The sequence below is a fragment of the Cebidichthys violaceus genome, unplaced genomic scaffold, assembly GCF_023349555.1.
Source record: "Cebidichthys violaceus isolate CVI_PGR_0920_01 unplaced genomic scaffold, fCebVio1.0.p SCAF_64, whole genome shotgun sequence".
NCBI classification, from domain to species: Eukaryota; Metazoa; Chordata; class Actinopteri; order Perciformes; family Stichaeidae; genus Cebidichthys; species Cebidichthys violaceus.
The window spans coordinates 56,632-83,109 of record NW_027176861.1 but is presented as its reverse complement, the minus strand read 5'-3'; the positions used below and the strand labels follow the sequence as shown (position 1 = coordinate 83,109).

The 26,478-nt window shown below is 43.3% G+C and overlaps 3 protein-coding genes across 3 annotated transcripts; 2 read left to right on the top strand and 1 right to left on the bottom strand.

Annotated features, from left to right (window-relative positions):
• Window positions 1-74: 74 nt before the first annotated feature.
• Window positions 75-9,848, bottom strand: prkn (parkin RBR E3 ubiquitin protein ligase). Its single transcript, XM_068734425.1, has 11 exons — window positions 9,768-9,848; window positions 7,399-7,562; window positions 7,010-7,286; window positions 5,633-5,748; window positions 4,359-4,442; window positions 4,147-4,262; window positions 2,896-3,032; window positions 2,749-2,810; window positions 1,311-1,541; window positions 629-746; window positions 75-253 (listed from the first exon to the last, which is right to left on the bottom strand). Exons 1-11 carry the CDS (start codon window positions 9,772-9,774, stop codon window positions 150-152), a joined length of 1,416 nt encoding a protein of 471 aa, XP_068590526.1. The 5' UTR covers window positions 9,775-9,848; the 3' UTR covers window positions 75-149.
• Window positions 9,849-9,855: 7 nt separating this feature from the next.
• On the top strand, window positions 9,856-15,325 carry LOC137890263 (uncharacterized). Its single transcript, XM_068734426.1, has 5 exons — window positions 9,856-10,104; window positions 13,095-13,260; window positions 13,354-13,706; window positions 13,794-14,022; window positions 14,096-15,325. The coding sequence occupies exons 1-5, from the start codon at window positions 9,946-9,948 to the stop codon at window positions 14,215-14,217; spliced, it is 1,029 nt and encodes a 342-aa protein (XP_068590527.1). The 5' UTR covers window positions 9,856-9,945; the 3' UTR covers window positions 14,218-15,325.
• A 2,255-nt stretch (window positions 15,326-17,580) lies between these two features.
• Window positions 17,581-24,965, top strand: kcng3 (potassium voltage-gated channel, subfamily G, member 3). Its single transcript, XM_068734438.1, has 3 exons — window positions 17,581-17,748; window positions 18,457-19,034; window positions 23,305-24,965. The coding sequence occupies exons 2-3, from the start codon at window positions 18,460-18,462 to the stop codon at window positions 23,948-23,950; spliced, it is 1,221 nt and encodes a 406-aa protein (XP_068590539.1). The 5' UTR covers window positions 17,581-17,748; window positions 18,457-18,459; the 3' UTR covers window positions 23,951-24,965.
• The last annotated feature ends 1,513 nt before the right edge of the window (window positions 24,966-26,478 follow it).

Genomic DNA, 26,478 nt, shown 5'->3' with positions numbered 1-26,478 from the left:
ATAAATAAAGTTTTATTTTATCTTTGGATCCAAAACTTTAACCTGTGGCCCCAAAAAACGCTTCGACACAAATATTTGAATAAATAAATATTTTAATTAGACAGACAGAGAATGTTATGTCCTACGTGGTATATATGTCCTACGTGGTTTCATCCGAACCAGTGGTTCTCCATACAGTCCAGGTTCCAGGAGACTCCACAGATCCAGCACCACTCGGCTCTGCACAGAGGACACTGCATGTGCATACAGCCACCTGTAGGGGGCGACAGTCAGTGAAAGACGATACTACAGTAGAGTACTGATAGTACTTCTATACAGTATTTACAGTGTGAGACAATACTACAATACAGTACTGATAGTATGAGACAATACTACAACACAGTACTGACAGTATGAGACAATACTACAACACAGTACTGATGGTATGAGACAATACTACAATACAGTACTGATAGTATGAGACAATATTACAACACAGTACTGATAGTATGAGACAATACTACAACACAGTACTGATAGTATGAGACAATACTACAACACAGTACTGATAGTATGAGACAATACTACAACAAAGTACTGATAGTATGAGACAATACTACAACAAAGTACTGATAGTATGAGATGTTACCGTCTCTCTCCACAGGAACACGACACTGAGGACAACGTTTAGTCGACTCCTGAAGGAGCAGCAGGGAGGCCTGATCCCACCTCCCTCTGAGAGACGCCTCCTCCGCCACCAGGAAACCCTGAGGAGGACAGAAGAGGAGGAGAGGAGAGGAGGAGAGGAGGAAGAGGAGAGGAGAAGAAGGAGGAGAAAGAGGAGGAGAGGAGAAGAGGAGGAAGAGGAGAGGAGAGGAAGAGAGGACAGAAGAGGAGGAGAGGAAAGGAGAGGAGAGAGGAGAGGTGGAGGAAAGGAGGAGGGGGAGAAGAGTAGAGGAGAAGAGAAAAGGAGAAGAGAGGAGAGGTGGAGAGAAAGAGAAGAGGAGAGAGGAGGAGAAGAGGAAGAGAAGGAGAGGAGAAGAGGAAGAGGAGAGAAGGAAGAGATGGAGAGAGGAAGAGAAGAGGAGAAGAGAAGAGGAGAGGAAGAGAAGAGGAGAAGAGGAGAGGTGGAGAAGAGGAAGAGGAGAGGAGAAGAGGAGGAGAAGAGGAAGAGAAGAGGAGAAGAGGAGAAGAGGAGGAGAAGAGGAGAACTCTCTTTATTGGTTCATGTATTTATAGGTTTGCTGTGAGCTGATGTTTTTTTGTCCAGAACAAATTTTCCTTCGTAGATATTGAAAGTATATTTAGTCTCATCTGATTGGTCAGTTCACCTGAGAGGCTTCAGCTGTGGGCGGGGCCTGTTCAATGAGACACGCCCCCTCATGGAACCCCTCCCTGCAGTCTCTGCAGAAGACGAAGCCACAGCCGAGCTGTCCGTCACAAAGCACCTTCCTGCTGCCGTCAGGTGGGATAAGCCCCGCCCCACAGCCAGGTGACGGACACATCAGTCCTCCAATCATCAGCAGACACTCCTCCGCCCCGTACTGCTGGTACCGCCCATACTGAGAGACACGGTGACATCATGTGTTTAGACTCAAACTAATGATGTCATCATTAAGGGAATAACTCTCATGCTCATGAGGAGGAGAGGAGGAGGAGGAGAGGAAGAGTAAGAGAGGAGGAGAGGACGAGGAGGAGATGAGGAAGAGAGGAGGAGGAGGAGGAAGAGAGGAGGAAATGAGGAAGAAGAGTAAGAGGAGGAAGAGAGGAGGAGAAGATGAGGAAGAGAGGAGAGGAGTAAGAGAGGAGGAGTAGGAGAGGAGGAGACGAGGAGGAGGAGGAGTAAGAGAGGAGGAGAAGATGAGGAAGAGAGGAGAAGAGGAGATGAGGAAGAGAGGAGGAGGAGACAAGGAGAAGAGGAGGAAGAGAGGAGGAGGAGATGAGGAGGAAGAGAGGAGGAGGAGGAGATGAGGAAGAGAGGAGGAGGAGGAGGAAGAGAGGACATGAGGAAGAAGAGTAAGAGGAGGAAGAGAGGAGGAGAAGATGAGGAAGAGAGGAGAGGAGTAAGAGAGGAGGAGTAGGAGAGGAGGAGACGAGTAGTAAGAGGAGGAGAAGATGAGGACGATAGTATGAGACAATACTACAATACAGTACTGATAGTATGAGACAATACTACAATACAGTACTGATAGTGTGAGACAATACTACAACACAGTACACAGTGTAGAGGAGGAGTAAGAGAAGATGAGGAAGAGAGGAGTATGAGAGGAGGAAGAGAGGAGACAAGGAGGAGGAGGAGTAAGAGAAGAGGAGACGAGCAGGAGAGGAGGAAGAGAGGAGATGAGGAAGAGAGGAGAAGAGGAGGAGACGAGGAGGAGGAGGAGTAAGAGAGGAGGAGAAGATGAGTAAGAGAGGAGGAGGAGAGGAGTAAGAGAAGAGGAGGAGAGGAGGAGGAGATGAGGAAGAGAGGAGGAGATGAGGAAGAGAAGAGGAAGAGTAAGAGAGGAGATGAGGAAGAGAGGAGGAAGAGTAAGAGAGGAGGAAGAGAGGAGGAGGAAAGGAGGAGGAGGAGACGAGGAGGAGTAAGAGAGGAGGTGAAGACGAGGAGGAGAGGAGGAAGAGAGGAGGAAGAAGGAAGAGAGGAGGAGAGGAGGAAGAGAGGAGGAGAGAAGGAAGAAGGAAGAGAGGAGGAGAGGAGGAAGAGAGGAGGAGAGAAGGAAGAGAGGAGGAGAGAAGGAAGAGAGGAGGAGAGGAGGAGCAAACACTCACCTGATCGTCTCCTAGAATCCTGAAGTGATGTAACTCTTTAATGAGAGAGTCGGTGCAGCCGGCTGGAGACAAAACATCACTTTATTATTTATTTTATTATTTATTATGGAATCATATTCATCGATGACACATTAAATGATGTCACACCGGCACACGGCAGCGAGTAGCCAATCAGAGGGTGAGAAACAAACTGTCTCTCATTGAGACGAGTCTGACAGTAGACATGGAAACAGTCCAGACAGATCACATGACGCTCTGAACACTGGAAGACCAGGACCACGTCCCTGAGAGACAGACAGGCAGGGAGGGAGGGAGAGAGACAGGGTGTGAGAGAGAGAGAGAGACAGGGTGTGTGAGAGAGAGAGAGAGAGAGAGAGAGAGAGAGAGAGAGAGAGAGAGAGACAGGGTGTGTGTGTGAGAGAGAGAGAGAGAGAGAGAGAGAGAGAGAGAGAGAGAGGTATGGAGCTAAATCCAGGTCAAAAGTTTTGATCATTTGAAAAAATAATTTGAACCTGAAAGTTCAAGTTATGGTCTTGAACATTGAAAAACACAGCAATGTATTCAAAATAAAAATAAGTGAATGAAATTTTTTTTTGGGTTGAATATAATTTTGATTCAGTTCTGGAATTTTTTTGAATACATTTATTTTTTTCATTTTTCACTTTCTTATATATTTTGACATTTGAGGTCTTGTATTTTTCAGTTTCAGATTTTATATTTTCAGATTCAAATTTTTTTTTTTTCAGTTTCAAATGTTTTTTTCACTTTCAGATCGTTTTTTTCAGTTCAGACTTTTGACCCTGATCTAGCGTGGGGGCGTGGCTTCAACTGAGAGGGGCGCGTCATCATGAGTAACAGCATCACAAAGAAGCTGAGGACCTTCCTCAACAACGTTGCCTTCAGGTAACGTGGGCACCGCGAGAATTATGATTGAACACTTTCTATACACCATATTCACGTGAATGCAGAGGGGAAAAACTGTGAGCGTCAGCTATCCTGAAGGAAACTTCAGAGGGAACCAGCTACTGGTTCGATTAGTCTTTCGCCCCTATACCCAGGTCGGACGACCGATTTGCACGTCAGGACCGCTATACCCTCGCCATATATTCAACCCAAAAAAACTTTTCATTCACTTATTTTTATTTTGAATACATTGCTGTATTTTTCAATGTTCAAGACCATAACTTGAACTTTCAGGTTAAAATATTTTTTTCAAATGATCAAAACTTTTGACCTGGATTTAGCTCCATAGAGAGAGAGAGAGAAAGAGAGACAGGGAGTTACGGTGTGTGTATATGGTGTGTTACTGTGTGTGTTATGTGTGTGTTACGTGTGTTCCGGTGTGTATACTGTGTGTACATACTGTGTGTGTTACTGGTGTGTGTGTGTGTTTGTTACGTGATGTCACAGCAGGCGATACAGGGGACGTCTCTTCTGTTGGTCATAATGAGGTCGAGGGACACAGAGACTTCATTCTCTGAGGTCGGATGGGACGCACACTTCATGTAGAACGCCTAGACAGACACACACACACACACACACACACACACTGAAGACACTACATCTCCCAGAATGCCGTTGAATGAAACTAAACTCTGACGGCCTCTTACCGCTTCGTTGCCGTGACAACCATCTGATTGACACAAGCCATGGACACGACCTGGAAGGATGACATCATCCCAACAGGACGGACCCTGAGAGAGAGGACACCTTCATCATCTGTATGTATTTATATTAGTGCTGGGCAACGATTAAAATTTGTAATCTTGATTAATGTCATTGTTATGCGCAAAGTTCAATAATGAATTCAAAAGTAGTGTATTACTCACTTGTATTTTAAGTACTGCTATATGAACAAAAGTACAATAACATTTGGTTTGAATCACTTTAAACAGATCAGGTTCTTGTTAACAGCAGTATTCTTCACACAGTATCAGTTATATTTCTACTATCTGTGCTCAGTGTGTGACTTTATTTAAACGTTCCACTGCTGTGCAACATGAATACAATGTTCCACACGTTTCATCAACATGTGTGTCTTCTGTCTTCATACAGTCAAAGCATGTGAACGCAGCTCCCACTGTTCATCAATATAATGCACTGTAACTCAGAGGTGAAGACGGTTACCCGGAGATGTACGGTAGTCTCCGGTGAGAGAGACGGCCGGTGCGTGTTGTGACTCCGTCTCTTTTGTAGTCCTCTCCTCTTCGTACGACTCGTGTGTTCTTCTGGTGACGGTGCGTCTGGAGGGAGGCTCCTACGTGACGTCATTCATGATCCTGAGAACGTTCCTCAGACCGACGTCTTCTCAACACTAGTCGTCCTGCAGTTTGTATCTCTCCACTTCTCTGTGGCGTCTGTTAGCTCGTCTTTAGTTTATCTCTACTCCTCCACATGCTGCATCAACGTAGTGATGAAGACTCCTCCACACGCTGCATCAACGTAGTGATGAAGACTCCTCCACACGCCGCATCAACGTAGTGATGAAGACTCCTCCACCGCTGCATCAACGTAGTGATGAAGACTCCTCCACACGCTGCATCAGCGTAGTGATGAAGACTCCTCCACACGCTGCATCAACGTAGTGATGAAGACTCCTCCACACGCTGCATCAACGTAGTGATGAAGACTCCTCCACCGCTGCATCAACGTAGTGATGAAGACTCCTCCACACGCTGCATCAGCGTAGTGATGAAGACTCCTCCACCGCTGGTTTGGTGATTTACTGACATCAACAGTGTGTAATGCATTTTTTTTAAACTGCGTTAATGTGCGATAAAATAATTGTCAGTATTAATTAATGAATGCAATGACGCGATAATAACACATTAACTCGCCCAGCACTAATGTATATATGTGTATATTTATATCTAAAATGACTCACCCTGCTGAGTGTCAGCGTTGTTTGTCGACAGCTGCTGCAACAGACTCTCAGCTTTCCTGGTTGGACCGACCTGCAGCTCTTACAGTACACAAAGAAAGTACTGCAGGTACGCACACCTGTACACACAAGTACACACAGTCAGAGTACTACTACTGATTTATAAAGGGACTAGGACAGGAGTACTTACTGGAAAACTGACATACTACTGGAGTACTGACATACTACTGGAGTACTGACATACTACTGGAGTACTGAAATACTACTGGAGTACTGTCATACTACTGGAGTACTGAAATACTACTGGAGTACTGTCATACTACTGGAGTACTGTCATACTACTGGAGTACTGAAATACTACTGGAGTACTGAAATACTATTGGAGTACTGAAATACTACTGGAGTACTGTCATACTACTGGAGTACTGACATACTACTGGAGTACTGACATACTACTGGAGTACTGAAATACTACTGGAGTACTGACATACTACTGGAGTATTGTCATACTACTGGAGTACTGACATACTACTGGAGTACTGTCATACTACTGGAGTACTGAAATACTACTGGAGTACTGACATACTACTGGAGTATTGTCATACTACTGGAGTACTGACATACTACTGGAGTACTGACATACTACTGGAGTACTGTCATACTACTGGAGTACTGAAATACTACTGGAGTACTGACATACTACTGGAGTACTGAAACACTACTGGAGTACTGAAATACTACTGGAGTACTGACATACTACTGGAGTACTGTCATACTACTGGAGTACTGAAACACTACTGGAGTACTGACATACTACTGGAGTACTGTCATACTACTGGAGTACTGACTTACTACTGGAGTACTGACATACTACTGGAGTACTGACTTACTACTGGAGTACTGACATACTACTGGAGTACTGTCATACTACTGGAGTACTGACTTACTACTGGAGTACTGACATACTACTGGAGTACTGACTTACTACTGGAGTACTGACATACTACTGGAGTACTGTCATACTACTGGAGTACTGACTTACTACTGGAGTACTGACATACTACTGGAGTACTGTCATACTACTGGAGTACTGAAACACTACTGGAGTACTGACATACTACTGGAGTACTGTCATACTACTGGAGTACTGACTTACTACTGGAGTACTGAAATACTACTGGAGTACTGACTTACTACTGGAGTACTGACATACTACTGGAGTACTGTCATACTACTGGAGTACTGACTTACTACTGGAGTACTGACATACTACTGGAGTACTGACTTACTACTGGAGTACTGACATACTACTGGAGTACTGTCATACTACTGGAGTACTGACTTACTACTGGAGTACTGAAATACTACTGGAGTACTGACTTGCAGCCTGCACGTCCTCTCCTGCCTCCTCTCCTGCCTCCTCTGCTCGTCCACCTGCTCCTTCCCCTCCTATCCCATCACTCCCCTCCAGGATCACTGCCAGCCCGGAGGAGGTGGAAGGGAGGCGTGAGGAGGTGAGGTCGAGCCAGGCCAGACTCTCTGGCTTGTCCTCCCCTCCTCGAACCAGGCGCTCCTGCAGGAGGAGAAGCTGGGCAGAGGAGGAACCTGATGGAGGGAGGACGACATGGACGGTACTCTGCTCCGGGAGGTCACAACCCTGAGAGGAGAAGGAGAGGAGGAGAGATTGAACAAGATAACAGTTAATATGACAACGCAACAAAGAGAAGGTGAGGACTCCTTTGTCTCCTCTCTCAGTGGCTCCTCCTCACCTGTAGTGTGAAGCTGCTCCTCAGCTCTCTCCCAGCAAACAGCACCCTGAGGAGCTCCGGACGGACTCCCTGCTGAGTCCCCACCAGCTCCTTCAGCTCGGCCACACTCGCCTCCTCCTGGAGCTCCACGGGCACACCGGGGCCCAGGTTATACCGGATATACACTGGAGACATAACAGTGGTACTTTTACTCCACTGGAGACATAACAGTGGTACTTTTACTCCACTGGAGACATAACAGTGGTACTTTTATTACACTGGAGACATAACAGTGGTACTTTTATTACACTGGAGACATAACAGTGGTACTTTTACTCCACTGGAGACATAACAGTGGTACTTTTACTGCACTGGAGACATAACAGTGGTACTTTGTGATACTTTTACTCTACTGGAGACATAACAGTGGTACTTTTACTCCACTGGAGACATAACAGTGGTACTTTTATTACACTGGAGACATAACAGTGGTACTTTTACTCCACTGGAGACATAACAGTGGTACTTTTACTGCACTGGAGACATAACAGTGGTACTTTTATTACACTGGAGACATAACAGTGGTACTTTTACTACACTGGAGACATAACAGTGGTACTTTTACTCCACTGGAGACATAACAGTGGTACTTTTATTACACTGGAGACATAACAGTGGTACTTTTACTACACTGGAGACATAACAGTGGTACTTTTACTACACTGGAGACATAACAGTGGTACTTTGTGATACTTTTACTACACTGGAGACATAACAGTGGTACTTTGTGATACTTTTACTACAATGGAGACATAACAGTGGTACTTTGTGATACTTTTACTACACTGGAGACATAACAGTGGTACTTTGTGATACTTTTACTCCACTGGAGACATAACAGTGGTACTTTGTGATACTTTTACTCCACTGGAGACATAACAGTGGTACTTTTATTACACTGGAGACATAACAGTGGTACTTTTACTAAACAATTTTTATTATTTCATAAACAGGATGTCATTGTGGTGAAACATGGTTTTCATGATTCAATAACTGCTCCCATGGTTAAAGAGTTCTTCATTCTTCTTCTAGGTTGGTTCCAAAAATACCCCATTAGTTGAGGAGGTGGTTCCTCTGGACAGAGCTCTGACTTCAGAAGTCATTTCAGGCTCTCAAGAGGACAAGTGGAGGAATCTGATCTACAGCGTTTCAAGGCTGAATATAATCACTGATATTTGTCAGTTTGAGTCTCTTCTTTGCTAACTAGGACCTTATGACTACAATGGGACCACACTACATGAACAGACAGCAAACCACACCACCTGTCTGTAACAGTGTTCTATCTGTGGACTCTGTCTCACCTGGAGTCATGTAGGGGTGAGCAGACAGATTCAACATTTCAACACATCTCCATCCCTTCTGTTCCCTGGTCACTACACATGTGTCTCATCACATGTTGTGGCCTACAGGGGAAGCACTTCACACGTCCCAGTTACACTTTGAAACAGCTGGATTTCCAAATACAGTCTGTGCTGTCGATGGATGTCACATTCCCATTGTTAGACCACAATGCAACAGTCCCACAGCCTATTATACCAGGAAACAATTCTATTCCATCATCGTTAATCGATGGACACATTCAGTGCTCTGACTGAAACAATGTTGACCTCAGGTTGGATGTAGGCTTTCTCAATAAATATATTGATTTACAGATGCTAAATAAATAATTTTATAATATTATTATTATTATTATCAGCCACATCATTGCACAAAATGAGACTGTTGGCCAACAATCTAGCGATAAGTATTGCAATTGATTACACAGAAAATTTGGATTTTCTACAAAATGTGTTGTTTGTTGTCAAATCTAAGAGTCAATCAGCTCTTTGATCCGAAGACAGCCAGACGTTTCCCATCATGCCCTGGGGTCCCGCAGTCGGTGGAGAGCAACTGCAGCGCCTGGTTCTGAAATCTGCGGCCCCTCGCTCTCGTGAGGTTATCGTTGCCCACGTTTTCATGACGTCACAGCAAGTCGGACGCAAATCTACCCGGCATGCATTGTGCACCGATCGCCTGACCGATTCTGCGCAAGCCTGGCTTATGTCGAACGAGCCTAATATTAAGGACTGTGAATAACTCCGCTGCATAAAAATCCCCTTCAAAATAAAAGCACAAGATTTTTTTGATTTTTTTTTCCCCACCAAGTGGGTCGCGACCCACCAGTTGAGAATCACAACACTAGACCACAGTATACCACAGTAGAACTCAGTAGAACTTGGGTAGAACTCACTAGACAACATTAGACCTCAGTAGACCACAGTCGACCTCAGTAGAGTACAGTAGAACTCACTAGACTACAGTATACCTCAGTAGAACCGCACAGAACTCACCTATCATCAGTCACTTCGTCCTTCAGTCGCCATTCGTGTTGTGATTTTGCGAGCCGCGGTACACTCCGGGTATTGTAGTCCTACTGCGTGCACATTAACGTTACAAACAAGTAAATAAACTACAGCGCGGTTGCGCGGAAATGACGTCAGGGATCGGCATCGGAAGTGGATTATATTTATGAATTTTAATAAACTTGTTTTTCGTTTTCTTTGTGTTTCTCTCTGCGGCGGCTGGAGCCACAAACACCGGAACATTGTGTCTCCGGATCGAAGGACCCGGATGGAGCGGAGTCCGGATAGCAGCGTCCTGCAGCGGACTCACGGTACCGGTCCGACGGTGAGATTTAGCACGGTCAGAGAACCGGGGATAGCACCGGAGACATGACGAACACATCACACACTCACACACTCACACACACACTCACACACATCACACACACATCACACACTCACACACATCACACACATCTCACACACACACTGACACACATCACACACTCACACACTCACACACATCACACATCTCACACACACACCACACACATCACACACACACCACACACATCACACACTGACACACATCACACACTCACACACATCACACACTCACACACATCACACACACACCACACATCACACACGCACACACATCACACACTCACACACACACTCACACACATCACACACACCACACACATCACACACTCACACACACACCACACACACACACCACACACACCACACACTCACACACATCACACACTCACACACATCACACACTCACACACATCACACATACATATACATATATATATATGTACATATACATATACGTATATATATATATATATATACATATACATATATATATATATATATATATATATATATATATATATATACATATACGTATATATATACATATATATACATATATATGTATATACATATATATGTATATACACATATCAGTACAGTGGTTTCACGGTTCGGTACGTTTTCAATACAGCAAAAAAGCAGAAATGCCAAATCCTCTGGGGAGACTCTCAAGGGGGCGTGTCTGATTTGATTCTCTGTTTGTTTTTGTTCTCTTTTACAAAGCAGGAATTATGGTCCTGAGAAATGGGCTGGTGAAGGAGTAGTGTCACGGGGCTCAATAGCACTAAGCATGTTGGTACAGCCTGGTTGATCACTCAGAGTAGAGATAGACCTTTAGTCCTGTTTGAATCCGGAGGGAACAGATACCTAAACGCTGCGGGAGAGAATATCACGTGACTATTCACGCACACTGGGCGTGACGTGTAAACAGGAAGTAGATTGGTTGCATAGTTTGAAAAAATACGACAGAGTAATAAAGTAGACACATTTCCTAGAAAGTTTTAGAAGTTTTATTTTTCAGACTTAGTTACAGCGCTGCGGGTCTTACTCTCTCTCTCTCACCTCATATTTACACACAAAGGTTTAATAGATTATGATCATAAATGTAGTCAACACTCGTCTCTCACTCGTTTCCTCGGTGTCGTCGTTTCTGTTCTCACTCGTAGCTCTGCTGAAGTCTGAAGTCTCTGTCTACTGGAGAACAATCCATGTTTTGTTCCTTTATAGTTTATGTGTTAACTTGTTGTACATAGTTGTACAAAACAAAATAAGCATTAATAAGAAAAGGAAAGTCCTCCGTTTTGTGTCCTTCCTCTCTAAAGCCGCTAACGTGACTTCAGACGTCTCCGTAGGTCTGATTCCTCCGCTGGACACGCCGCTCACTGATCGCTCCATTAACAGCTGCTTCCTCCAGACATGCAGACTTTAAATAACAGCTGCTAGTAAAGACAACAAGTTCAGTAACACCTGTCATCAGTTCTGCATGTTGAATTAACCTGGTAGTCAAGACTGATGTTGTTTGTGAACATCCGGTCACGTGATAGGAGCGTGACCAATCAGGGAAGGACATCACGTTACGTCGGTGGGTTGCCATGTTTGAGTGCAGTGGCTCCACCAATTTCAGCTATATTTTATTTTTCAAAAGCAATTTAATATTATTCAAACATATTGTTCGGTTCGTAATGTGTACCGAACCGTGAGCCCCGTACCGAACGGTTCAATAGGAATACGTGTATTGTTACACCCCTAATGTTTATATACACACATCACACATATGTATATATACTGTATATATACACATACACATATATACACATATATATATGTGTTTATACTGTGTGTGTATATATATATATATATATATATATATATATATATATATGTGTGTGTGTGTGTGTGTGTGTGTGTGTGTGTGTGTATAAACATGTGTATATATATATATATATATATATATGTGTGTGTGTGTGTGTGTGTGTGTGTGTGTGTGTGTGTGTGTGTGTGTGTATATATAAACATGTGTATGTATATATATATATATATATATATATATATATATATATATATATATATATTTATATTTGTGATCATTTGTTTGTTTATTTGACTGGATCCTTTAAAGATGTTCGAACTTCAATACAATCCAGAAAGAAAACAATAATTCATCTTCATTTAGTTTTTGTTGATATTTATTTAGTTTTTTGTTATTTATTTAGTTTTTTGTTATTTTAGTTTTTGTCGGTAATTATTTTGTTTTTGTTGTTATTTATTTAAATTAACCCATACAACTGAATAAGTTACGAGGGAACATGTTCTTCTTCTAGATTGAACGGTCATAGTTTAAATCGTTTCTAATAAAATGTATAACGTTGTAAATGGAAACAAAACTGACCACCACATAAAGTGTTCATCTCACGCGGGACGTGTCCCCCGACCCACTAGAGCTGAGCACCACACAGACCTCCTCCCTACAGACATCTGTAGATTCATCTCAGACTTATTGTGATACGTCAAAAGAAAAAGTGAACCAGGACAATTTACAGGTTTGATGTTTGGGAAAAATACCTGAACTGTTTTAAAGTCCTTCCGAAATCTGTCCGTCTTCTTCAGACATGCTGGAGAGTCAGTCTTCTTCTTCTCACAATCTGCAGCAAAACAACATCCATTACATTACAGTCATTTAGCAGACGCTTTTATCCAAAGCGACTTACAATTCAGTATCTATCTACCCACTGTAGATGCAGCTACGGGAGCAATTTGTGGGGTTAAGTGTCTTGCTCAAGGACACATTGACATGAGACTAGCAGAGCAGGAACCGGGGATCGAACCGCCGACCCTCTGATTGATAAGCGGCCCTGCTCTCCACTTAGTCACGGTCACCACATCCACATGCTTCCCATGTCATTTTATTACCAAACACCTATCTGAGACCCCTCCCCCTTCCTCCTGCAGGTGGTGAAGGTGGAGTCAGGTGAGACAGGTGAGTCAGGTGAGTCGGTCCTGACGCCGTCTCAGATCGCTGAGCTTTACTTCCTGCGTTCCCGGGTTGGAGAGCTGGAGAAAGAGAAGGCGGAGCTTACGGCTGAGAACCAGAGACTGAAGAACACGCTGGTCTACGGTGAGTCTGGTCCACCTGTTCACAGGGGACTAATCATAGCCCCCTCAGGTTCAGACTGAGTTACTGAACATCTAGTTTGATGATATTTGATAGAAATCCCTGGACTCCTGTCCACCATGTGGCAGACGTTGGGCCAGGTCAACGGTCATCACTCCATATCCACGGCAACAGGCAGGAGTGAGAGTTACACCGGATACTCCCATCAGCACCACACGGCGGCCAATCAGGACGGAGACTTTAGCCCCCGGGTCTCCGTCCAGCAGCTCCATGAGGAGCTAAGTGGGGACATGTCGGAGTCCTGGGGCCCGCTGGGCTCGGAGGACGAGGAGGTGCCGGACCTGATCCTGGGGACCCACATGGGAGAGGAGGCGCCGCTCTGCAGCCAGACCGACATGGAGGAGCTGAGGAGGAGCTGCTCCGAGAGCCAGTGCACCGCTAACGGACAGGTGAGACCACCTTGAACTGACCTGGTTTTACATTTGTCTGTTAACGCCTCGTTAACCACTCAGTGTTGCCTCATTGACCTGTTCCAGGTGAGCCAGGTGGAGGTGTATCCGGGCTCCGGTGTTCTCTGTGATGCTCGCTCTTGGCAGGGAGCCAATCAGGCTCAGTCTCCGACAGCGATGGCTCGGACGTTGCTGCTGGGTGTGTTTGATATGAACACCCTGATGAACAGTAACCTGCGAGGGGGGCGGAGCCGCCGGCCGGCCTCCCACTCACAACGCAGCGCTCTGGACCCGCACAAGATCAACGCCATCTTCAGTAGGTCCTCAATGTGGCCCACAGTGTTTGAGTCTGTCCTTCCTCTCTCACCGTGTTTCTCTCTGTTTCTCAGACGCCATCTTGGCTCGGTTTCCTCTTGCCAAGAGAGGAGTCATTGGCTCCGGCATCAACTCCAAACTCTCTGAGATTCGATTCCGCTCCCGGAGAGCCAATCGAGACCTGCGGTTTCTCTGACGGACAGCTAGATGGCTCCGCCTACCTCACCCAGAAATGTACAGTTACAACACAGCAGTCCGAAGCTGCTGGACCAATGAGCATCTGTGACTGACTGATGGTTTAGTTTCACTGAGTCAGCGGCTCTCTTGCCATAGTGACCTCAAAGAGAATCGAAACGACAACAAAGAGATGTTAAACAACCACAAAGAGATGTTAAACAACCACAAAGAGATGTTAAACAACCACAAAGAGACTAAAGACGACAACAAAGAGACTCTAAACAACCACAAAGAGATACAAATCAGCCAGAGAAATTTAAAACGACCACAAAGAGACTCAAAACGATCTCAAAGAGACTCGAAACGACAACAAAAAGATGTTAAACGACCACAAAGAGACTCTAAACGACCTCAAAGAGACTCGAAACGACCACAAAGAGACTAAACGACCACAAAGACTAAATGATCTCAAAGAGACTCGAAATGACCACAAAGACTAAATGACCTCAAAGAGACTCTAGACGACCTCAAAGAGACTCTAAATGACCTCAAAGACTCTAAACGACCTCAAAGAGACTCAAAACGACCACAAAGACTAAATGACCTCAAAGAGACTCTAGACGACCTCAAAGAGACTCAAAACGACCACAAAGACTATATGACTTCAAAGAGACTCGAAACGACCGCAAAGAGACTCGAAACGACCACAAAGATACTCTAAACAACCTCAAAAGACTCCAAACGACCACAAAGAGACTCTGCATGACTTCAAAGACATTCTAAACGACCACAAAGAGACTCTAAACGACCTCAAATACTCTAGATGACCTCAAAGAGACTCTAAACGACCTCAAAGAGACTCTAAACCACAAAGACTCTAAACGACCTCAAAGACACTGTAAACGACCTCAACAAGATGCTTCTTGTTTTGTGTCTCATACTTATGTCATATATGTCATATATATGAGACATATATTGTGTCTCATGTCGGACCACTGGAGTTCTTTTACTGGTCTGTTTTCTCATAACTCATCCGTGACTACAGAGTTTTACTGAGTTCATCACCTGGTTTGAGTTTTCATGTTGATTCTGTAAATATCAGTCAGCTAATAAAGTTTGGATGTGAATCCTCTTTGTTTGCTCCTCCTTCCTCTCACAGCGTCACACCTCCTCACTATCCTATCTCTAAGCTCTATCAGCTTCTTCCTCTTTGTAAACAAGGTGTGTGTGTGTGTGTGTGTGTGTGTGTGTGTGTGTGTGTGTGTGTGTGTGTGTGTGTGTGTGTGAGAATGTTGTGCGTAATGTATCAGCAGTAAAAGTACACAAGTATTATAAGCTTCATGTAGTATACTAAAGTATCAGTAGTTAAAGTATCAGTAGTTAAAGTTTCAGTAGTTAAAGTTTCAGTAGTAGTTCCCCGTCCTTGGCGGCTTCCTTCTGGATGAACGTTATCTTTCCTTCTTATCTCAAGGACCTCTTGGCCCCACTGGAGCTTCCCTCAGACCTCGACTCCTTCATCTCTGTACTATTTCCTCAGACTATTTCCTCAGATTACTCCTCTCGCTCTCTCACTCCCATCCAACTCATTACTCCTTCAGGACTCTCTCTCATCTGGCTCTGGACTCCGGGGCAGGTGAGAGCTTCATGGTTTATTGGGGCATTTAGCCAAGAGACTTGGTCTGGACGTTGGAGGCCAACTCACTGGACGGACTGCTGCTGTGTGAGGTCACACATTCAGCTCATCAGTGCTGGAACCCACAGGGAGAACCTGATGTTTCACCACAATCCCCCATGACCATAGACCTTCTCCCTGGAAAGGCTCCAGAGTTCGTCTTCAAGATAAGATAATCTTTTATTAGTCCCGCAGTGGGAGAAATTTACAGGGTTACAGCAGCATAGTGGATAGTGCAAACAAGAGACATAGTAAAAAACAATGTATTAAAACAATGTATTATAAATAAGTAATAAAACAGTAAAGAATATTAAATAAGTAAAAAAAGTAAAAATCCACAACAATATAACAATAACTAAAAACTGAAAATATTATATATACAGACAGAATAATTGTTGTATTGCACGGTGTATTTATATTGCAGTCTTTGTGTTGTGTGGTCTACTGGGAGCACAGCTGGTTGTGCAGCCTGACAGCAGCAGGAAGGAAGGACCTGCGGTACCTCTCCTTCACACACCGGGGGTGAATCGGGGGTGAATCAACCGGTGGCTGAAGGAGCTGCACAGAGCTGCCAGGGCGTCCCGCATGGGGCGGGAGGTGTTGTTCATCAGGGATGATAGCTTAGCCATCATCCTCCTGTCTCCCACCACCTCCACCGTATCCAGTGGACACCCAGTACACTGCTCCTTCTTGATGAGTTTGTTGAGTCTCTTTCTGTCGGCTGTCGAGATGCTGCAGCCCCAGCAGACCCCTCCATAGAAGATGGTTGATGCTACCACAGTGTTGAAGAAGGTCCTCAGGAGTGCTCCCTGCACTCCAAAAGACCTCAGTCTCCTCAGCAGATAGTCTGCTCTGACGAGTGTGGCATGAGACGGCATGAGTGTGATCAGTCCAGTCCAGTTTATTGTTCAAGTGAACACCCAGGTACTTATAAGATCTCACAATCTCAATGTCCATTCCCTGGATGTTCACTGGTACCGGAGGAGAGTGTTTGCCCTGGCGGAAGTCCACCACCAGCTCTTTGGTTTTACCAGAGTTGATCTGGAGGCGGTTCCGCTGGCACCATCCTATACAGTCCTGGTTCAGTTCTCTGTATTCCCTGTCATCACCGGCGGAAATGAGGCTGACAATTGCAGAGCCATCAGAAAACTTTTGCAGGTGGCAGTTTTTGCCTAGTTGGACTTGAGAGGCGCTTATTGCTTGGTGTTTGTTCAGCTCTTTTATACTCACCATTGACATTGATGTATTGTGTTGGATAGTAGACATTCCCACACACAATCCTTGCCAATGTATACAGACTCCTCCTCATCAATGTCTCTGAACAGTTAGAAATATCCTCCAACAGGAAATATTCCATCAACATTAAATGAGCTCCAGTTGACGGAATCATCCAGCAGGGGGAGCCACCTCCTCACTTCAACTACTACAGGTTATTTATAAAATAATAACACGTTATTCATGTCTGCTTTTGATGTTCAATGAAACATGAAATATATGTTCAAATCTGTGATGGAGGTCATCAGATCGGAGGAGGAGGAGCAGGAGGAGGAACAATAAAGAGGAGATGGTGAAATGGAGCAGCTCTCTTCAGTCTGTCAGACACTGAGGAGTTTGTGGAGGTTCAGATACTCTCAGACTTACTGCTGCTTGAATCATCGACTGATCCTCCTCTACTCAGACAGGAGGAGGAGGAGGGGGAGGAAGAGGAGGAGGAGGATGTACTACTGCTGCTGCTGCTATTCAGTCTCAGATTCAACGACGAGAGGAAACAAACCAGAATTCAAACAGAATCCATTGATGTGATTTATTCTGACTTTAATACAGATATTTTTTATTTAAAGGAGAGAAGAAGAGCTTCATGTTCAACACGGACATCTGGTGAGTTTTTAAATCAAATCAACAGTTCATTTTTCTAAACACATTTGTTTATTTGTTTGTTTGTTTTAGTGGTACAGGACAATATTTCTAATGGTTACCTAGAAAATATATAATAATGGAGATGGAATGATATCATTAGGTGATTAAAACAGATGTAACACTCATGTTGTTGTCGGTTACTGACAAAATGTTTATTTCATTCAAGCACAGATGAGAACAATTTATTTTTAAGAAGATGAAAATGGAAAACTGATTTAATGGAACGGCTTAGTCTGGAAGCAGATTTGAACAAAAACAACAGGTCTGGAAATGACAAAGACGCTTTTAACAGAAAATTGAGTTTCTTTAAAAGGCAAAAGATGAGTTTAGAAGCAGCTTTTTAACAGAAGTTTATAAACATTCTGTGATTCTAAACTAACAGAAGATGAAGTTTATAAACATTCTGTGATTCTAAACTAACAAAAGATGAAGTTTATAAACATTCTGTGATTCCAAACTAACAGAAGATGAAGTTTTTAAACATTCTGTGATTCTAAACTAACAGAAGATGAAGTTTATAAACATTCTGTGATTCTAAACTAACAGAAGATGAAGTTTTTAAACATTCTGTGATTCTAAACTAACAGAAGATGAAGTTTAGAAACATTCTGTGATTCTAAACTAACAGAAGATGAAGTTTAGAAACATTCTGTGATTCTAAACTAACAGAACATGAAATTTGGAAGCCGACTCTGCACCCTGAACGTCGGAGGTCGCAGGTTTTCCTTCCCGGTGGATCTGATGAAGCGCCTCCCTCTCAGGAGACTCAGCCAGCTACATTGCTGCATGTCAGAGAGCGAGCTGCTGGAGCTCTGTGACGACTACGACCGCGACAGGAACGAGTTTTTCTTCGACCGGCACTCGGAGGCGTTCAGCTTCATCATGCTGTATGTGCAGCACGGGAAGCTGCGCTTTGTGCCGCACATGTGCGAGCTGTCCTTCTATAACGAGATGTTATACTGGGGTCTGGAGAGCTCCGACCTGCAGCCGTGCTGCCAGCGACGCCTCGATGACCGCATGTCCGACTGCTTCGTCCACTTCTTCCCGGAGGAGAGACCACGGAGCCCCGAGGAGCCCCGGAGCCGCTGGCTGGAGAGGATAAGGAGGACGTTCGAGGAGCCCACGTCCTCACTAGTGGCTCAAATCCTCGCCTCTGTTTCAATGCTGTTTGTGGTCATCTCCATGGTGATGCTGTGTGCAAGCACCTTACCGGACTGGAAAACCGCTGAGACCCTGGACCAGCACAGGTAGGACATGTCAGAGACCACCTGAGGACATAGACTGCATACATATATACCGTATACCAGTATATATTCGGGGAGGGTGCATCTTTCCCTCTCAAGACGATTTAATCCTACGATACGATACGAAACGATAAGACACAAAACTATACGAAACGATACAAAACGATATGAAACGATACAAAACAATACGATACGATACTAACTATAAACCTGAACCAGCCCTAACTATAAACCTTAGCCAGTCCTAACTATAAACCTGAACCAGTCCTAACTATGAACCTGAACCAGCCCTAACTATAAACCTTAGCCAGCCCTAACTATAAACCTGAACCAGCCCTAACTATAAACCTGAGCCAGTCCTAACTATAAACCTGAACCAGTCCTAACTATAAACCTGAACCAGCCCTAACTATAAACCTTAGCCAGCCCTAACTATAAACCTGAACCAGCCCTAACTATAACCCTGAGCCAGTCCTAACTATAAACCTGAACCAGCTCTAACTATAAACCTGAACCAGCTCTAACTATAAACCTTAGCCAGTCCTAACTATAAACCTGAACCAGCTCTAACTATAAACCTGATCAAGCCCTAGTTATAAACCTAAACCAGCTCAAACTATAAACCTGAACCAGCCCTTCCTATTTACCTCAACCAGCCCTAACTATAAACCTGAGCCAGCCCTAACTATAAACCTGAACCAGCTCTCTAGTAGGGTAATATGGTACTATAAGCGCCTCAAGATATGACGGTTTCTGCCCAATTAGGGCTTTGTAGGTGAGGAGAAGGATTTTAAATTCTATTCTAGATTTTACATGGAGCCAGTGTAGAGAAGCTTACAGGAGTAATATGATCTATTTTCTTAGTTTGTGTTAGTACACAAGCTGCAGCATTCTGGATCAACTGGAGAGATTTAAGAGACTTGTTAGAGCAGCCTGATAACAAGGAATCACAGTAATCTAGTCTAGAAGTAACAAATGCATGAACTCATTTTTCTGCATCTCTTTGAGACAGGATGTGTCTGCTTTTTAAACGTAGGTGATAAAAGGCAGTCCTTGAAGTTTGTTTTATCTGAGAGTTCAAGGACAAATCCTGATTGAAGATAACTCAGATTCTTCACGGTGCTGCTGGATACAGAGCAATGCCAATATGTTTCAGTAGAGATGTTTTAAAATGATGCAGTGGGTGTTTGTGCTCCACATTCTGGTGCTTCGTGACAGGAAGTCAGAGGGAGCACAGACTGGAAAAAGAACAAAGGTTTGATTTCTTAAAACTTAACTGGTTCACTGAGGTATTTTATTGTAGCGTTACCTTCCTGTTAAACTTGCGATATGTGAAGAGAGGTTTATTATAGGACTTTATCTCTAGTAGTGTAGCTTCACTACTCAGTGTGTCACATGCAGACATCATAGTGGAGAAACACACTGCTATTAATAACAGACTAGTTCAACTTAGAAGATGCAGTGGAGCTAGTCTGACTTTCTATAACTCAACACGTTAGTGGAGAAGGATTCAATGGACGTCCAACCAAGGTGATCTGTAACGTAGATGTTAAACATCAGTCCAATAACGCATTTCAAGTGTTATTTAATAAATACATGATTTTAATAGTTTATTTCCTAATATTAAGTGTAGTAAAAGCAAAAACAGGATTGTTCCATTTTAATTTAAATAAAGAGCAATACAAAGACTAAACTAGGCTGATTGGATCATCCAGAACACCATTGTACCATGTTGTCTCCTCTCTTTGATTGGTCCTCTCCCTCTGATTGGTCCTCTCCCTCTGATTGGTCCTCTCTCTCTCTGATTGGTCCTCTCTCTCTGATTGGTCCTCTCTCTCTGTTTGGTCCTCTCTCTCTCTGATTGGTCCTCTCTCTCTCTGATTGGTCCTCTCTCTGATTGGTCCTCTCCCTCTGATTGGTCCTCTCTCTCTGATTGGTCCTCGCTCTCTGATTGGTCCTCTCTCTCTGATTGGTCCACTCTCTGATTGGTCCTCTCTCTCTCTGATTGGTCCTCTCTCTAATTGGTCCTCTCTCTCTGATTGGTTCTTTCTCTCTCTGATTGGTCCTCTCTCTGATTGGTCCTCTCTCTCTGATTGGTCCTCTCTCTCTCTCTGATTGGTCCTCTCTCTCTCTCTGATTGGTCCTCTCTCTCTCTCTGATTGGTCCTCTCTCTCTGATTGGTTCTCTCTCTCTCTGATTGGTCCTCTCTCTAATTGGTCCTCTCTCTCTGATTGGTCATTTCTCTCTCTCTCTCTGATTGGTCCTCTCTCTGATTGGTCCTTTCTCTCTGATTGGTTCTCTCTCTCTGATTGGTCCTCTCTCTCTCTGATTGGTCCTCTCTCTCTGATTGGTTCTCTCTCTCTGTTTGGTCATCTCTCTCTCTGATTGGTTCTTTCTCTCTGATTGGTCATCTCTCTCTCTGATTGGTTCTCTCTCTCTGATTGGTCATCTCTCTCTCTGATTGGTTCTCTCTCTCTGATTGGTCATCTCTCTCTCTCTGATTGGTCCTCTCTCTCTGATTGGTCCTCTCTCTCTGATTGGTCATCTCTCTCTCTGATTGGTTCTCTCTCTCTGATTGGTCCTCTCTCTCTCTGATTGGTCCTCTCTCTGATTGGTCCTCTCTCTCTGATTGGTTCTCTCTCTCTGATTGGTCATCTCTCTCTCTGATTGGTTCTTTCTCTCTGATTGGTCATCTCTCTCTCTCTGATTGGTTCTCTCGCTCTGATTGGTCATCTCTCTCTCTGATTGGTTCTCTCTCTCTGATTGGTCATCTCTCTCTCTCTCTGATTGGTCCTCTCTCTCTGATTGGTCATCTCTCTCTCTGATTGGTCATCTCTCTCTCTGATTGGTTCTCTCTCTCTGATTGGTCCTCTCTCTCTGATTGGTCCTCTCTCTCTGATTGGTCATTTCTCTCTCTGATTGGTTCTCTCTCTCTGATTGGTCCTCTCTCTCTGATTGGTCCTCTCTCTCTCTGATTGGTCCTCTCTCTGATTGGTCCTCTCTCTCTCTGATTGGTCATCTCTCTCTCTGATTGGTCGTCTCTCTCTCTGATTGGTTCTCTCTCTCTGATTGGTCCTCTCTCTCTCTGATTGGTTCTCTCTCTCTGATTGGTCCTCTCTCTCTCTGATTGGTCCTCTCTCTCTGATTGGTCCTCTCTCTCTCTGATTGGTCCTCTCTCTGATTGGTCCTCTCTCTCTGATTGGTTCTCTCTCTCTCTAATTGGTCCTCTCTCTGATTGGTCCTCTCTCTGTTTGATCCTCTCTCTCTCTCTGATTGGTCCACTCTCTGATTGGTCCTCTCTCTGATTGGTCCTCTCCCTCTGATTGGTCCTCTCTCTGTTTGGTCCTCTCTCTGATTGGTCTTCTCTCTCTCTGTTTGGTCCTCTCTCTCTCTGATTGGTCCTCTCTCTGATTGGTCCTCTCCCTCTGATTGGTCCTCTCTCTCTCTGATTGGTCCTCTCTCTCTGATTGGTCCTCGCCCTTTGATTGGTCCTCTCTCTCTGATTGGTCCACTCTCTGATTGGTCATCTCTCTCTCTGATTGGTCCTCTCTCTCTGATTGGTTCTCTCTCTCTGATTGGTCATCTCTCTCTCTGATTGGTCCTCTCTCTCTCTGATTGGTCCTCTCTCTCTGATTGGTCATCTCTCTCTCTGATTGGTCCTCTCTCTAATTGGTCCTCTCTCGCTGATTGGTCATCTCTCTCTCTGATTGGTTCTTTCTCTCTCTGATTGGTCCTCTCTCTCTGATTGGTCCTCTCTCTCTGATTGGTCATCTCTCTCTCTGATTGGTCCTCTCTCTAATTGGTCCTCTCTCGCTGATTGGTCATCTCTCTCTCTGATTGGTTCTTTCTCTCTCTGATTGGTCCTCTCTCTCTGATTGGTCATCTCTCTCTCTGATTGGTTCTTTCTCTGATTGGTCCTCTCTCTCTGATTGGTTCTCTCTCTCTGATTGGTCCTCTCTCTCTCTGATTGGTCCTCTCTCTCTCTGATTGGTCCTCTCTCTCTGATTGGTCCTCTCTCTCTCTCTCTGATTGGTCATCTCTCTCTCTGATTGGTCCTCTCTCTCTCTCTGATTGGTCCTCTCTCTCTGATTGGTCATCTCTCTCTCTGATTGATTCTTTCTCTCTAAGATTGGTCCTCTCTCTGATTGGTCCTCTCTCTCTGATTGGTCCTCTCTCTGATTGGTCCTCTCTCTCTGATTGGTCCTCTCTCTCTCTGATTGGTCCTCTCTCTCTCTGATTGGTCCTCTCTCTCTGCTTGGTCCCCTCTCTGTAGGATCATTGAGGCGGTGTGTATTGGTTGGTTCACAGTGGAGTGTATTGTCCGTTTCCTCGTGTCAGTGGATAAATGGGAGTTTGTCCGTCGTCCTCTGAACATTATCGACCTTCTGGCCATCACTCCGTACTACGTCTCCGTTACCATGACGATACTGACCGGCGAGAACTCCCAGCTGCAGCGAGCCGGCGTCTCGCTTCGCGTCCTCCGCATCATGCGGATCTTCTGGGTGATCAAGCTGGCTCGTCACTTCCTGGGTCTGCAGACGCTCGGCCTGACGCTGCGGCGCTGCTACCGAGAGATGATGATGCTGCTGGTCTTCGTCTGCGTCGCCATGGCCATCTTCAGCGCGCTGGCTCAGCTGCTGGAGCACGGTCTGGACCTGGAGGCCGGAAACCAGGACTACGCCAGCATCCCCGCCGCCTGCTGGTGGGTCATCATCTCCATGACCACGGTGGGGTACGGAGACATGTACCCGGTGACTGTGGCGGGGCGAGTTCTGGGCGGAGTCTGCGTGGTCAGCGGCATCGTGCTGCTAGCGCTGCCGATCACCTTCATTTACCACAGCTTCATCCAGTGTTACCACGAGCTCAAGGTACGCTCCACCCGCTGCTGCAACAGTCTGTCAGCAGAGTTCATCAACTAAGTTCATCAACTGAGTTCATCAACTAACGAAGGAGCAGCGCTGCCCATCATTTTCATTTTCATCCAGTGTTTCTTTCATGGTTTTCAGATTCATTATAGTTTCACGATAAAGTCACAGGACTGTGTAATAAATATTCACACAGCTGAGATCAGAGATCATTTTAAACTCATAAAAGTCTTCTCATTGTTGGTAAACTTTATCCTCCGTGTTGACTTGTCTTTGATTGACCAAAATGAAAGTTTTCTCTTCAAGTGTTCAGACGTATTTCAGTTTTTGATTTAGTTAAAAATGTTTAAAAAGATTTCACTTATTAAAAAGCTCAATCTGTGGTTGTGAAATACTTTACTTTGAAAACCATCTCAATTTAGACTTTTATTAAAGAATTGTTCAAATTGGAAAAGCTTGATCAGAAAAGTTAAAAACTTGAATTTTTTTAGTAAAAGTCAGAACTGAATATATGTATTTATACAGAACATCATCAATGAAGCTTAGTAGATAGTAATAGATGTGATTTATTCAGTTACTATAACTTAGATCCTTGTTTCTGTGATGATTTTCAAAGTAAAACATTAAGTGTTCATCAGATTATAAGATCGTTATGGTTATTTGTTTCAATAAAAGTGAACACACTTCCCTTTAATTATTAATCATTAATCTTTACTTTGAATTATTACATCATTGCACTGGTTTCTTTTAGATATGTTATTAGTATAATAAAGAAAATAAACCCCATGATATATAATAACTAACGCTGGGCAACGATTACAATTTTTAATCGCGATTAATCTCATTGTTATGCGCAACATTCAATAATGAATTCATGCCGTCATTCATGATCCTGAGAACGTTCCTCAGACCCACGTCTTCTCAACACTAGTCGTCCTGCAGTTTGTATCTCTCCACTTCTCTGTGGCGTCTGTTAGCTTGTCTTTAGTTTATCTCTACTCCTCCACACGCTGCATCAACGTAGTGATGAAGACTCCTCCACACGCTGCACCAACGTAGTGATGAAGACTCCTCCACACGCTGCACCAACGTAGTGATGAAGACTCCTCCACACGCTGCACCAACGTAGTGATGAAGACTCCTCCACACGCTGCATCAACGTAGTGATGAAGACTCCTCCACACGCTGCATCAACGTAGTGATGAAGTCTCCTCCACACGCTGCATCAACGTAGTGATGAAGACTCCTCCACACGCTGCATCAACGTAGTGATGAAGACTCCTCCACACGCTGCATCAACGTAGTGATGAAGACTCCTCCACACGCTGCACCAACGTAGTGATGAAGACTCCTCCACACGCTGCATCAACGTAGTGATGAAGACTCCTCCACCGCTGGTTTGGTGATTTACTGACATCAACAGTGTGTAATGCATGCGTTAACGCGATAACCCTAACCCAGCACTAATAATAACATAATAATATAATAACATAATAATATAATAACCCTAACATAATAATATAATAATATAACATCATAATATAATAATATAGTAATATAACAGCATAATAATATAATAGCATAATAATATAATAATATAATAACATAATAATATAATAGCATAATAATATAATAATATAATAGCATAATAATATAATAACATCATAATATAATACCATAATAATATAATAACCCTAACATAATAATATAACATCATAATATAATAATGTAATAACATAATACCATAATAATATAATAATATAATAGCATAATAATATAAACTCTCTTTATTCTTGATTCTTTCATGAATTCTTAATAAACCAGCAGCCGGTGGACACATCCACTGTTTCCACGGCAACAGCAGAGAGAGGAAGTGGAGCTGTGAATTATCTCACTGGAGACACTTCTTCTTCTTTGGTGTGAAATACGGCAGATACACAGACGATCTGTTAAACTTTAACATTCTTTTCTTCTTTTAAATTCATCTTTGACTGAACATTGTTTCAAATGGTGAAACAGTTCTTGTTTCTTATAATACTTATATTATTATACTTATAATACATATATTATTATACTTAAAATACATATATTATTATATTATTATACTATTATACTTATAATACATATATTATTATACTATTATATTATTATACTTATAATACATATATTATTATACTTAAAATACATATATTATTATATTATTATACTTATAATACTTATATTATTATACTTATAATACATATATTGCTATATATTATACATTTATTACATAATTTATTATATTATAGTATTATACATATATTATTATATTATTATTATACTTATAATACATATATTATTATATTATTATACTATTATACATATAATACATATATTATTATACATATAATACTTATATTATTATACATATAATACTTCAGTAACATCACAAAGAAAAGGAACATGATGAGGAAACCATCTTACTATCAGTCAGAGTGATAAAAAGGATCCTGAACTGCTGCCTTTCATCCTGTTTATCCATAAATTATTCTATTCATTAGTTTGGTAGTGTTGAAATGATTAGAGATCTTAGTGGTGTCCAA